Raw genomic sequence first — 12,178 nt, 5'->3', positions numbered from 1 at the left:
GTGTGCGCGATGTGTCGTAGGCCAGAGGTGAAGTGAAATCCCCAACTCAAACTTAGTTTCACCACACGGCGACTCCAGCCTTGGTATTCAACTCAGTGAAACAATACCTCGACAATAAAGCCTCAACAATAGAGTCCCCGGCACAGTCTCCAACAGTTTTATAAAAGACACGATTGCCCATAAGTCTTCCACTTACCTCTATAGCTTCCTTCAATCTTCTCATCCTCATTCTTGACGTACTATCTCTGACATTCTGATCTGTGACGAACGTAACTCTCTGAAGCCCTTTAAACCATCAGCACCGTCTCCAAACCGAATCAAGATGTTTTCCGATTCCGATTCCGTTATTTGCAATTGGGATACAGACCCCCGAGACGAGCTTCCTAGTCCACCTAACATGACGAAGCGTCCCGAATCAGCCCTTCCTCCGCTCGATCGTGAACGAACTCAACGGCAGTCGAAGTTGCCTCATACTACCAGCCCTGACGAAAATTCTGAAAGCATTTGGCTGGCCAACTGCGATGTCTGGAACCGGCGAGCACAAACGCATCGCATTTCAAGTAAGTGATCCCATACACTATACCACATCATTGCTAATTAGCACAAGGGTTGTTTGCTGGAGACAGTCCAGATCCTCCACCGAGGGCGCCCCAGCATGGGCCATAGAGGAGTTACGATCTTGACGGAGGACGCGCGAATCCAATGCGATGTCGGCAAGAAAGAAGGGAGGTACCAATTCCTCGCCTTCCTCGTGAACCATGAGGCGGCAGAGCGTAAATTGGCCAAAGAGAAGAAGGATATGTTCCGCGAGGTTGAGGAGGGCCTCAAGAAGTGGACAGTCTGGAAAGAAGCGCGGAAGTACCCTGGCAAATTGCGACCGAGTCGCTGTCGACGAACCCGAGCAACCCATTATGTGATCTAAGAAGCAGAACGTTTGACCGCTGCACCGCGCCGTCAGGAGGCCCTGCCTCAGTTCAATCCATAGGCAACTTTCCAGCCGACTAAGCTCTCGTTTTGTGAGACCAATCTAGATATCATTGACCAAGCCACCGAAACCAGCCCTCCACGCAACACTTCTCCCTCAAAGCCTCCAAATTAGACCACTTTTACATCTGCTCTGCAAAGCTCCTCTAAGAGGTCGAAGATTCCCTCAAAGCATCATCACCGTCCTCAAAACTGCAGGATCGAGAAGCCAAATCGCAACCGCCTGACGAAGACATCCCGTTCTGAGCCAATTCGAGACTCCATTTTGAGAGACGTTGCAAACTGGACTCCACACACCGATGAGCTGATCCGGCCGCTCAAACCAGCCCCTCCTGCTCAAGAGCTCTGCGGCCCTCGATATCACCGGCAGACCCCCCTGGCGCATTTAGAACTCTCAAGAAGGCGATGTCAAATTTCAGAATGCATATATTAGAGCCAAGATTCATAGCTACCATATACACATCATACATGCGCTTGACTAGTTCCCACTCCTCATTGCCGCCGTGCAAACCACCTCTTAAACCTCCTGCTTCGCGCTCTCCTCAACAGCCTCCTTCAAACTTCCCAAAAACCTCCACCGACCATCCACCTTAACCGACCCGCTCTTCCACTCATTGAGGGCCTTCGGAAAGACGTCCATAATGCCCGCAAGCGTGTCGTCGTGCGCAATAACGACTAATATATCGTCGCTAGCGTCAAAAGCCTCCAGGCCGCGGATACTCTCTCGTGTCAGCTTCAAGTCCTCATGCACGCCCTCTAACACATCGAAGAACGGCTCCGTGGCCGATTTGCTCGGATGTAGTGCTTGGAAGAGCGAACCGGGGCACACGCTGTGCGGTTCGTGCGGCGTGAGGGGCGAGGGTTGGAAAGATTCCGGGAGCGGGAGGTAGGGCGTTGGGCGGAACTCGCCCGGTTCGTGGCAGCAATCGCCGCCGAGGAGGACGAAAGAGGAGGACGTGGTGCGGGCGAGGGCGCACATGTGGCCGATGGCGTGGCCGGGGCTGGACAGGAGGTAGAAGGAGCCGTCGCCGAAGAAGTCGTAGGCTGCGAATGGGCCGATTTTGAGGGGAGTGTCGAAGGGGACTTCGGCCATGGTGCGGCCGGTGTAGTCGGTTTCGCGGATGGGTGACTCGGGGTTGGAGGGGTAGCCGGGCATAATGGGAGATGATGTGAGGCCGGGGCCGACGAGGAGGGAGGTTGTTGAGGGGAATGTGGTTATGTCGCCGATGCTGTTTGAAGAAATGTTAGTAAGTGGAGTCTTTTGAATTCGAAGCCGAGTATGTTATGCTATAGTAGTAGGCCGTAAGTCTGGACACACGTATTTACCACTGCTTGGGGTTCAATCTTGCTCACTCGATACCACTGTGAGGAGTGGCCTAGCCAACGAGTCGCCGGTCGGTCAAAAGGCAGCCTGATTCCCCCTGCATTGACTTTCAGCTCGTGACCACGGATCTAGGTCTGCACAACTGCACACTTGCTCACTAAATACTACTGTGAGGAGTAGCTCACATAGGACGTGACCGGCCAGGCAAGAGGCAGCGTAATATTCAATGCCTTAGCCTTTAAATCGAGTCTCCAATATCCCGCTGATCAGACACTCCTCTTGCTCACTTGATACTACTGTGAAGAGTGGCTCAGCTGGCAGAGAGCCGATCGGCCAAGAGGCAGCCTAATTTCTACTGCATTGACCTTGACAATGCGCCCGGATTCTGAGCACCTATAGGAGTACCCCAAGCAGCGACGGATCGATGCGCACAGACCTGTGGCCTAATACTGTGTGCTAAAAAGAGTTTGCTTACTGGTCCCAGTGCCAGTGGCTCCAGATGACAGATTCGATCTCTGATGGGTTGATCCCGTTCTCGGACAAGACGTCGGATACGTTCTTCCCGGCTGCGATCGTTGCTCCTATCTGTTGGTTCATTGCGAGAATGAAAGGTGCTAGATTTTCCCAGTCTTTTCGAACGCCTAGATCGAATAGAAGCTTGCGCCCGGATGGATGCTCGATCAAGGTCGAGTAGGAGGGAGCGGAGAGTCTGTCTTTGCCCTTGAACACGGGGGTCAAGAAGAGGCCGAAGGGTAGTGATATTCGGGTGTTTCTGTACATAGCGGGTTGGAAATTTAGTTTTTTTACTCATAATAGCAAATATGAGAAGAGTAAAACGGTGCCTTTGATAGAGATGAAACGTACGTATCTATCACCGAAACCTTGACTGTGCTTGACGAAGACGGGGTCTGAAGATTAGGAGCTGGCTTTGGCGTAGCTAGGCAACCGTGGGACGACATGATGAGGGCAGTGGTAAAGGTCTACGAAGAATGTAAGGGATGTAGGAATTGTGCTTTTGTTGATGCTGAATTTTGTTCATACGCTTCCCTCTGTGTCTATTTGACTTAGTTGATAGGCAACCATTTCTACGACAAGAATCCTCTTCATACTTATACTAATTTGCTCTAGGTTGATTTCTAATGTGTCTATCATCCATGTGCACATTGTTAGCCCCTAACATACCCGGAGTCAAACGAGCAGGGCAGGGCTGCGGAGTTCCACTGTGGAGATGATTTTTTCTCCGGCAAACTCTGGTGGACTTCCACCTCGATAGAATCTTACGTGTTACGGCCACAGACTCGTGCCAATAACGCTCTCGGGCAGACTGTTGTGGAATTCCACCTGCATAAGATATTACGTGTTGCGATCACAAGCTTATGCCGATAGCACAGCAATTAGGCCAGCCATGTCACCCCTCAGACATAAGGCTTTCCGCTCTTGAGACTACAACAAGTATCCGGATTTATTCTGTGGCCTATTCAATGACGAAGGATCGCGTTTGCGTATATACAAACATGTGAATGATTACGTAAGCACGAACACTTCATGCCTTAAAAGTTATTCAAGCCGAACGCGATCATAGATAGGAGGACAACTTGACTGGGCCTGGCATGCTTGTAATGGAAGCTCACTCCATTAAGAGCAATACATTAGACATATATACCATACATCCAAAAGATGCCTGCATGACGACGAACATCGATTATCATAAAAGGGTGCTAAAGCACCAATGAGTTAACCTTACATCAAATCGTATCAACATGAACCTCGAACATGCGCAGTAAGAAACTTACAGAAACCAGCCAGTCGCTCAATCGCGCATGTTCTACATCATGCTCCTTGTAGCGACGCCTATTAGCAAGAAGTCCCAAATGTGACCGCGACGTAGATCACTCCTGTGTATTCTCTTCCATCTCTCCCTGTAAGACCTCAACTCCTTCAGTCTTCTGCTCCCTTTCTACTAGCTTCTTCTCTTTTATTCCAACTGCTCGATCGACCCACCCTTCGCCTCTTAACATACCTAGCCCTTTCCTCACTACGCCCCCGTTGACTGCTTTTGGGTCGACCTCATAGACCGTGTTGATCAACGCCAAGCTCATGACGACGAGTAGCACGTCCCCATTCTTGATTCCTCTCCACCACCCGTGCTTGACCCCTACTTTCCATAGAGAATCGATGCTAAGGCGGGCTGAGTACATGAAGTTACTGCGGCCAGACTTTCGTTCCAAGAACGCCCAGAGCCCTCCTAGGAAACCACCAAGGAACCAGCGCTGAGTGGGTAAGAAGGCTCGCGGGAGGATGTTTTGGAATAGACATATGCTACCCCAGCTAGTACCAATCGCACCAGTAATGAACAAACTCATACGGAGAATGGATTTCGCTAGGCGGTTGAGTGCGGAGATTGGCGAGTCAAGGAAGGCTTTGTAGCGAGTGACGCTCAGTGCCGTGAAAATTATAGTGAAGAAACGAGCCACAGTCGGAAAGGCACGGATGTAATAAGATACGTAAGTTCGGAGGCAGGACGGGTCGTTAGGGTGAAGAAGAGCACACGAGAGAGACTTGATGGCCGGATGTGCAGGAGAAGTAATTGGCGAGATGTTTCGCAGGGTAATTGGTAGAGTCTGTGTTTCCGGGAAGAGAATAGGGGAAGTAAATACTCTATGATGAGTTAGCTGGAAAGCCTCAATCAGCCTAAGAGGGAGAGATACATACGGCCACTTCAATCGGGATACTTTAGCAAGACTATCCACGATCTCGTACCTATCAGGCCACTTCATGTGTTTCGAGTAACCAGCTGGCCTTTTCTGGATATACTCTGGAGAGTTGCCCAGTATGAACTTGCCATAGGACTCCGGAAAGCAGTCTCTATCAAAGACGAATGCATGCAGAAGCTGGCCACTTGCCACGGGCATCAGTAACCATGACCCGAACCACCAAGGCTTATTTTCAAAATATCCACGATCTTCCAGGCGGTTATATAGGAATTCTAGTGCTCGTGTAAAAGCATAGATTGCGATTGTAACTCGTAGTTGATCCGCGGGGTACACAGCAAGGAAGAAACCAGCCATACTGGCTCCAATGGCGGGGGCAAGGCGAGATGTGAGGGATTTCGAGACGCGCGGATTGCGCTTGCGGAATGGTTTTGCCTCGTCTGTGAGCAGGCTTTCACGGAGGCGCGTGAAGAATCGAAATAGGAGCCTGTGGAAGAGGAGGATAAGAGAAAGGGAGCATGGTAGTCGAATGTTTGTTGACTTCCAGAATGCCGTCTTTCCCTTTGGTCTACCATTCATTAGCCGTCACTCGGCACGTCTCAAAGGGACTACCTACGGCAACGCTTTCCCACGCGCAAGGACCTTGGTCGTAATGAACTCCCATGCTTTCAAAGCCGCAAATGTCGACACTCCAAGGCGTAATGAAGCGCGGATAGCCGCCGCATTGTAGTCGTCCGAGGTCTTTACGATGGCATCATATCTGGGCGGAGGGGGCGTTCTCTTCCGCACCGCAGGCGCACGAGATATCAAGTACTGATGAAGCAGTCGGTATTCCTTTGCGCTCACGGTGTAGCGGAGCGCATTGCGGAGTACGGGGTCGATCTTGTCGGGCCTACTCGACGACGAGGATGAGCTGGCTTGCGACATTGTTGCATCGCCCTGGCACAGTTGACATGGAAGGCGTCGAAGAAGCGTAGAGGAGGCCAGGGGACACAGGAGAATACATCGGGTGTTGTCGTGCGCTGGTCGTTGAACGGGGATGCCCTGCGCGATGTTCAATACCTCGGCCTCCAAGCTGGAGTCTCATGCAAGTCCCCAGTACGGTCACGTGCGATTCGTATGCCGTATATTGGCCCCTTGCAGAAACCCATACAAAATTTAGGTCCCGACTATCTACCTTTGCCCAATCACCTGGTCACTAGGTGCAGTTAGGTCGCGTGGATGTCACTCTTCTTCAGATACCCTAAGATCTTACCTGTCGTTCCAAAAGATTTTTTTTCATCTACTCTATTGACTCTCTCCAACTCATAACTTCGGCATACCGATAACCTTGAGCTATAGGGCTCATACCCCGCTGTGCAAACAAATGACCGATAAAAATTATTCGGTACCTTGACTTTCCTGTGCGCATCTTTGTCGCATAAGCTTCCCCAACGACGGAGATAATAAGCTTTCATGCGACTACCATCCTGAGGAAATGATCAAGAAAGCAACTTGTGTAGATGGACGTAACCTCTGACCTTGATGTCCCATAGCTCAGACAGTCGCCCAACGCAATGCTAGCCTCTGCAACAGCAAGCATGTTCCGCTCCTTCTCTCGCCGGGTTTTCCATAAAGATTTGAGCATTGAAGCATCGTGCCGTTGATTTCTCTTACCCGTCCCCTCTCAGTCCTCGTTCCGCTCCCGTCTCGCTCCCGTCTAGTAGTTTTGTTGTTGGCATAGGGATACTCAGGCCAACGCGTCTCGTAAAACACAGCAAGGGCAAGGCCGATAGCAATGAGAGTCAGACCCCAGAGAAGCTTGACACAGTCAGGAAAGAAGTCCTCATCGATATCCATTTGTTATGGGAAGTTATGCCGTCCTAGTTCTGGTTGGAATAGAAATCTCGATTGGTGAGAGAGGGCTTTCGTGCGCTGCGTGGTGAATTTGTACGGTTAGCTCATCCTTCATCTTGCTTAGACATCATCCTTAAATATGGAGACTCTACCATGCGCAGTTTCATGATCAAACTCGCGATGGTTTTTAGAATAAACGTGTATCTCGAATAAGGGTGACTTCGGTTTAATATATCACGTGACGTAAAGCTGCTTAATCAAGCAACAGCTATCGACCAATAGATCGATCTAAATTGAGAAAGTAACAAGGAGAAGACCTAGCTATTCGGACAATAGTACGCCGTTATTCATCACAATAGCACGAACTGAAATGGGAGAATTAGCACCGCGGTTGATCCGCGATTTTAGCGGGACCGTCTCAACACCAACGACCGACGTTGAACATGCGCCACGAAACATCGCGAACCCTGTCGTCTTTTACTCCACCCCTCCAGACCAAGCCATCCCTATCTACTCACCCTTCGGGAAGCTTGTTGTACAGGCTCACAAGCACGCGTCCAAGATGGTGGTGAAGAAATCAGGGAAAGCCCTTCTAAGGGAAGAAGGTTGGGGTAGCTTCACGTTTGTCACAGCATTGCCCGCTAACAACCACATAGGGCTGGAAAGGACGGACAATGACCTAGACCTTACTTCGTGGCCTCAAGTGAACATGATCAATCAAAAAAACTATTATACGTGAGTGGTACCTTGTGCCTGCTCTTTTTCTCTCTCTCTACAGTTATCACAGCTTCTGACATTGCCTCGTCCGCAGTGAGTTCCTTAAGAGAGACGACCAATTCCTTGCATATCGCAGCCAAAACGAAGAGGCTAGAAGTCGGATGATTAAGGAGGCTAGGGACAAAGATCGTGCACTTGCGCAGTCGAGCCGCGTGGGCGAGGATGGAGCAGTGGACGCAGTGGACGACCCATCAACAGAAGAAGCCATAGCTGCACTGGGGTCCAAGGAAGCATACGCCTCGAAGCTGATAGTCCTACATGTGGGTAGCCAGAACCTACGGATAGGCCTGGGGACCGATGCGCTGCCCAAGACGATGCCCATGGTGATTGCGAGGAAATGGAGGGAGAATGAATCAGAAGAGAACGGCGGGGAGCCCAAACCTAAGCGACTAAAGAGAGACGAAGACTATACACATGAAGATTCGGACAAAGTTTACGACAATTGGTTCGGGGAAGATGTAAGCCCTCTCCGGTATATAGCATCGGGACCAGCTTCTAATCATTCCAAACAGTTTGACAGCCAATATGCCACCATGGCTTCCGAATTGAGAGTGCGAATGCGAAATAACAAACGGCGAGTATTACCGAACTCGAGGGAAGTGATTGCCAATTTCAACCGCAAATCATTCCCGGACACAATAACAGAACACAACGATCCAGACCGCGTGGACTGGACAGAGATCCCGCGAAATCCCAAAGAAGCGCCTGATTTCGTGACAGGCGAAGCCGCTCTTCGTATTCCCGAGAAGTCGATACCACGCTACAAACTATTCTGGCCCATACAATACGGCTGGTTCAACGAAGAGGACTACACTAGCAGGAATCAGCTTTACCACGATATTTCCCGCATCTTCGAAGAAGCCTTCAGGTCACAACTCGGTATTAAGGACCTTAAGGAACTGGCAAATTACAACTGTGTATTCATAATACCCGACTTGTACGAGCGAACTTATGTCACCATGATGCTCGACATCCTAATGCGTGATCTTGGACTAGGCAAGGTCTGCCTACAACAGGAAAGCCTTTCGGCGACTTTTGGAGCTGGCTACTCGATATCTTGCATTGTCGACATTGGGGCTCAGAAGACCACCGTGTGCTGCGTCGACGAGGGATTGTGTCTGGAGGAGTCTAGAGTAAATGTCAAGTACGGCGGGGCCGACGTGTCTGAGACGTTTATGAGGATGTTGCTTCACGACAATTTTCCTTATTCCGACATAAACCTAAAACGGAGGTATGATTGGATATTGGCAGAAGAGCTAAAGCGCAAGTTTGTCTCCATCAAGGACTCAGACGTTGTGGTGAGGACTTGGGAGTTCCATCTACGAGCGTCAGGTCAAGATACGAGGAAATACGTATTTAAAACCTACGATGCAACAGCTCTGGCGCCCATGGTAAGCAAATCCAACCTTTTCAACCTTCCTTCCTAAACTAAGTCATTTGCAGGGATACTTCAAGCCCTCAATATTCGATCATTCTCAGAAGCTGAATAGCCGACGCAATTTTATTCCTCGGTCCGTAGACCTGTACGATGGATCACCGAATGATCCAATATCAATTGCCCAGATCGAAGTCATCGATTTCGCTGCGGGGAAGTCAGCCACGGAAAACGGTGCTCTACCTGACATCGCCAATACTGCACAAATCAACTCCACGCCCAGCAAAGAAAGGCCATTCAGCCTTCTAAGTCGCTTGAATGACGTAGAGCTAACCCCAAGATCCTCGGTTGCGGGATCACCCGGACCTGAAGGCACTCCGAATCCTGATAGGGACACACCTGCCGCTGGAGATCTCGACAAGCCGTCAATATTCCATGATCCTGTCTTCGAGAAGACCAAGATCGCCGAGGAGCGCGACAAGGTTCTACCGATTATGCCTCTCGACCTTGCCATCATGACGTCCATCTCGCAGGGCGCACGCGGTGACGATCGGAAGATGAGAGATTTCTTTGGTGGAATCATGCTGATCGGAGGAGGCAGCAAGGTCCCTGGTGTGGGCGAGTTCCTCGAGGAGCGCCTGAGGGAGCTGAAGCCCGGTTTCCAGAAGGAGATACTTGTCGGTCGCCCACCGAGGGAGATCGACGAACAGGTGCTGATCTGGAAGGGCGGGAGCGTCTTCGGAAAGTTGTCGTCAAGCGGCAACGACAGCTGGATCAGCCGTGGGGAATACGACATGCTAGGTTCGAGGCTACTGGTGAACAAATGCATGTTTGCATGGTAGTCTTAGATGGTCTATCGGCATATGAGCCATTTGTAGGAGATCATCCTAAGAGATACGATTTATTGGATATCTCAACTATTGAATGAATGTATGGCAGTCAGACCTCCTCTTCTGCTTTTGATGTGATCCAGAGACGCCTTCTACTACGTATACCGCTACACAGACTATCGCAACTAACCGAACAGAATCGAACTCCCGCATAAAAAGCTGAACTATCTCGAGCAGAAAGGCGGGTAAAGCACACGTGACTAGAAACCACCGAAGTCGACCCGCTAGAACGGCAACCGCAGTCTTTCACCAAACGACGCGCCATTTGACTTTCCAAAAAGATTCCGACAACCAACCACACTGCCAACCTTTCAAACCCTCATCCACCACCATGGCGAACTCATCCAGTCGCCCGACTTACCATCAAGACTACATTGCGCGCATCCGATATTCCAACGCCCTGCCTCCTCCACCATGCCCTCCGAAGCTCCTCGAGATCCCCAACACTGGCCTTGCGAGCGGACAATACACATCAGCCGGCTTTGGGTCCCGCTTAGCACGAGAGCAGCCACTGAACATTGAAGCAGATGCGGAGCTTGGTATGCCCATAGACCTCGTCGGTCTGCCGGGTGTCTTCGATGGAAATGAGAGCGGTTTGTGACCTCTAACTCCTAGCTGCAATGTCATGAAACTGACGATATGCTAGCAATCCACTTCCTGGACGCTCCAATAGCCCATCACCCCCACGACAAAGCCCTGCTCCGTCCTCTGGCCTCACTAGGGAAGCCCGCGTCGGGCGCAACAGGCGTCAGTTTCCTCCGACGAACCGAGTACATCACTTCCGCTGCGGGGGGGGGATCGCGCTTTGAGTCCAGCAGCTCGAGCAACACGGTACGCGCGCGCAGCACCAAGCGGCGGCGGGCCGACATGTCCAAGGACGACCCCATCCACATCATTCGGTCGATCGCCAAGGGCTTCGATCTCGCGTACCCCCAAGACGCCTACCTGGGCCCAGACTCCAGCACCAACATCCGCGCCGCAGAAATCACACCAGAGGAGCGCAAGGCGTGGAAGCAGCCCGTGCATCCGATCCGGAGCGACGTCAAGCTTCTCGACAGCTACCCCATCCTCCCAGACCTCAACGCGATTCCAGACGGCGGCGCGTACGTGATCGTCAAGTTCAACGCCTGCCCCGTGAAACCATCAGACAAGTACGACGAGCGCATCGACGTCGGCGTTCTGCGGCCCCTAGACCCGACCCCCGAGCTGCTCGAGCGCCTCAAAGCCCAGCAGGCCGAAGCCGAGGCCGATCCCTCGAAGCCGCCGCCGGAGGTCGAGCGCGACTACGAGTTCTTCCTCCCCGCCAACGCGGACAAGGTGCGCGGCATCAAGCGCAACTTCGGCGTGCTGGACCCCGACAACGTCGAGTTCGACAACGACGACGAGCCGCCCACGTTCCGGTACGACCGTGTGCGGGCGTTCGAAACCCACAAGCAGAGCGGCGACGCGAACGATGCCTACGGCGAGCAGGTCGCGCTTGTGCTGCATGATCCGGATGCGCAGGCGCCGCAGCGCACCGAGCCGCTGCAGAAGGCTGCTTACTACTATCCGATCCGCATGCGGACGCTCATTCGGCCACAGCGTCCGGGCATCGGGGGCAGGCTGCAGCAGAGCCAGGCGAGCCAGGCTGCTGGCGAGGTTGAGGAGAAGGTTGATCAGCTCTTGGTCCGGGGGATGTCGCCTGCGGCGGAGAATGCGGAGGCGAGGGCAGAGTTTGTAGCGAAGTACGATATGCAAGTTCCAGTTGAGGGCTGAGGTGCGAAGTCTTAGCGGTCGAATTGTTCCCTTTTGCTGTTGAGCCTCCATCTTGGTGCATTGCGTTGGCGTAGGAATCTGGAAACGGGTCAAACTGTCTGAGCTTTTACTCTACTTGAATGATACCACTTTCAGCCATCAAAGCTCTGGATATACAAGCTGCTGCGAGTAGTGCTGAGAAAAGCACGAGAGTTTGAGTTTGTGCTCCACGCGTGCAGTCGTGAATGCCTTGACATGTTGTGAATTTCCATGTTATCACCTCAATGCGCACAGTGACCACCCCCCGCCGCTCACGTGACTCTACGCCGCTGTAGCTGAGTCCGGCTCAAGCCTCCTCACCCTTGCTCACCGCCTGCGGCGCAGTCTCAGATGTACCCACTAGAAATTGTCAAGTTTTAGCAAAGGGCCTTAAATTTATCCCAGGTTATGAATTTAGGACCTTCTATCTATCAAGGTGTCTAGAAGAAAAATTTATACTTAATGTAAATCTTAGATTAGAGTGCATAGTAATCGCTTGTTCTTTCTA

The 12,178-nt window shown here is 51.6% G+C and overlaps 5 protein-coding genes across 5 annotated transcripts; 2 read left to right on the top strand and 3 right to left on the bottom strand.

Moving 5' to 3' along the window:
- Positions 1-1,609: 1,609 nt before the first annotated feature.
- BDZ99DRAFT_337807 (putative N-acyl homoserine lactonase AttM) lies at positions 1,610-3,228 on the bottom strand (the record flags this gene model as incomplete). The annotated part of the gene is made up of 3 exons (XM_033714324.1): positions 1,610-2,213; positions 2,784-3,080; positions 3,173-3,228. Coding segments are annotated over 3 exons (957 nt in total), but the record flags the coding sequence as incomplete, so codon positions are not given.
- Positions 3,229-3,777: 549 nt separating this feature from the next.
- BDZ99DRAFT_409841 (uncharacterized protein) lies at positions 3,778-6,058 on the bottom strand. Its single transcript, XM_033716559.1, has 3 exons — positions 5,636-6,058; positions 5,021-5,587; positions 3,778-4,966 (listed from the first exon to the last, which is right to left on the bottom strand). The coding sequence occupies exons 1-3, from the start codon at positions 5,944-5,946 to the stop codon at positions 4,198-4,200; spliced, it is 1,647 nt and encodes a 548-aa protein (XP_033580743.1). The 5' UTR covers positions 5,947-6,058; the 3' UTR covers positions 3,778-4,197.
- Positions 6,059-6,336: 278 nt separating this feature from the next.
- Positions 6,337-7,012, bottom strand: BDZ99DRAFT_459529 (uncharacterized protein). The gene has a single exon (XM_033719185.1). It carries the CDS (start codon positions 6,856-6,858, stop codon positions 6,556-6,558), a length of 303 nt encoding a protein of 100 aa, XP_033580742.1. The 5' UTR covers positions 6,859-7,012; the 3' UTR covers positions 6,337-6,555.
- A 309-nt stretch (positions 7,013-7,321) lies between these two features.
- Positions 7,322-9,956, top strand: BDZ99DRAFT_409837 (actin-like ATPase domain-containing protein). The gene is made up of 5 exons (XM_033716558.1): positions 7,322-7,460; positions 7,512-7,590; positions 7,667-8,090; positions 8,145-9,023; positions 9,076-9,956. Exons 1-5 carry the CDS (start codon positions 7,418-7,420, stop codon positions 9,847-9,849), a joined length of 2,199 nt encoding a protein of 732 aa, XP_033580741.1. The 5' UTR covers positions 7,322-7,417; the 3' UTR covers positions 9,850-9,956.
- A 223-nt stretch (positions 9,957-10,179) lies between these two features.
- BDZ99DRAFT_436261 (Paf1-domain-containing protein) lies at positions 10,180-11,812 on the top strand. The gene is made up of 2 exons (XM_033717531.1): positions 10,180-10,490; positions 10,544-11,812. The coding sequence occupies exons 1-2, from the start codon at positions 10,229-10,231 to the stop codon at positions 11,650-11,652; spliced, it is 1,371 nt and encodes a 456-aa protein (XP_033580740.1). The 5' UTR covers positions 10,180-10,228; the 3' UTR covers positions 11,653-11,812.
- The last annotated feature ends 366 nt before the right edge of the window (positions 11,813-12,178 follow it).

The sequence above is a fragment of the Mytilinidion resinicola genome (genome assembly GCF_010093595.1).
Source record: "Mytilinidion resinicola strain CBS 304.34 unplaced genomic scaffold BDZ99scaffold_4, whole genome shotgun sequence".
Taxonomy (NCBI): domain Eukaryota; kingdom Fungi; phylum Ascomycota; class Dothideomycetes; order Mytilinidiales; family Mytilinidiaceae; genus Mytilinidion; species Mytilinidion resinicola.
Note: the sequence above shows the minus strand (reverse complement) of the source record. Positions and strands in the feature narration are given on the sequence as shown.

Bases quoted from the DNA above. Each gene is read 5' to 3' on its own strand.
- BDZ99DRAFT_459529 (XM_033719185.1), bottom strand. From the start codon at position 6,858: ATGGATATCGATGAGGACTTCTTTCCTGACTGTGTCAAGCTTCTCTGG.
- BDZ99DRAFT_436261 (XM_033717531.1), top strand. From the start codon at position 10,229: ATGGCGAACTCATCCAGTCGCCCGACTTACCATCAAGACTACATTGCG. The intron at 10,491-10,543 runs GTTTGTGACCTC...ACGATATGCTAG, and splicing joins CTTCGATGGAAATGAGAGCG to CAATCCACTTCCTGGACGCT.
- BDZ99DRAFT_409837 (XM_033716558.1), top strand. From the start codon at position 7,418: ATGGTGGTGAAGAAATCAGGGAAAGCCCTTCTAAGGGAAGAAG. The intron at 7,461-7,511 runs GTTGGGGTAGCT...ACAACCACATAG, and splicing joins AGCCCTTCTAAGGGAAGAAG to GGCTGGAAAGGACGGACAAT. The intron at 9,024-9,075 runs GTAAGCAAATCC...AGTCATTTGCAG, and splicing joins CAACAGCTCTGGCGCCCATG to GGATACTTCAAGCCCTCAAT.
- BDZ99DRAFT_409841 (XM_033716559.1), bottom strand. From the start codon at position 5,946: ATGTCGCAAGCCAGCTCATCCTCGTCGTCGAGTAGGCCCGACAAGATC. The intron at 5,588-5,635 runs GTAGGTAGTCCC...AATGAATGGTAG, and splicing joins GCGCGTGGGAAAGCGTTGCC to ACCAAAGGGAAAGACGGCAT. The intron at 4,967-5,020 runs GTATGTATCTCT...AACTCATCATAG, and splicing joins GTATCCCGATTGAAGTGGCC to AGTATTTACTTCCCCTATTC.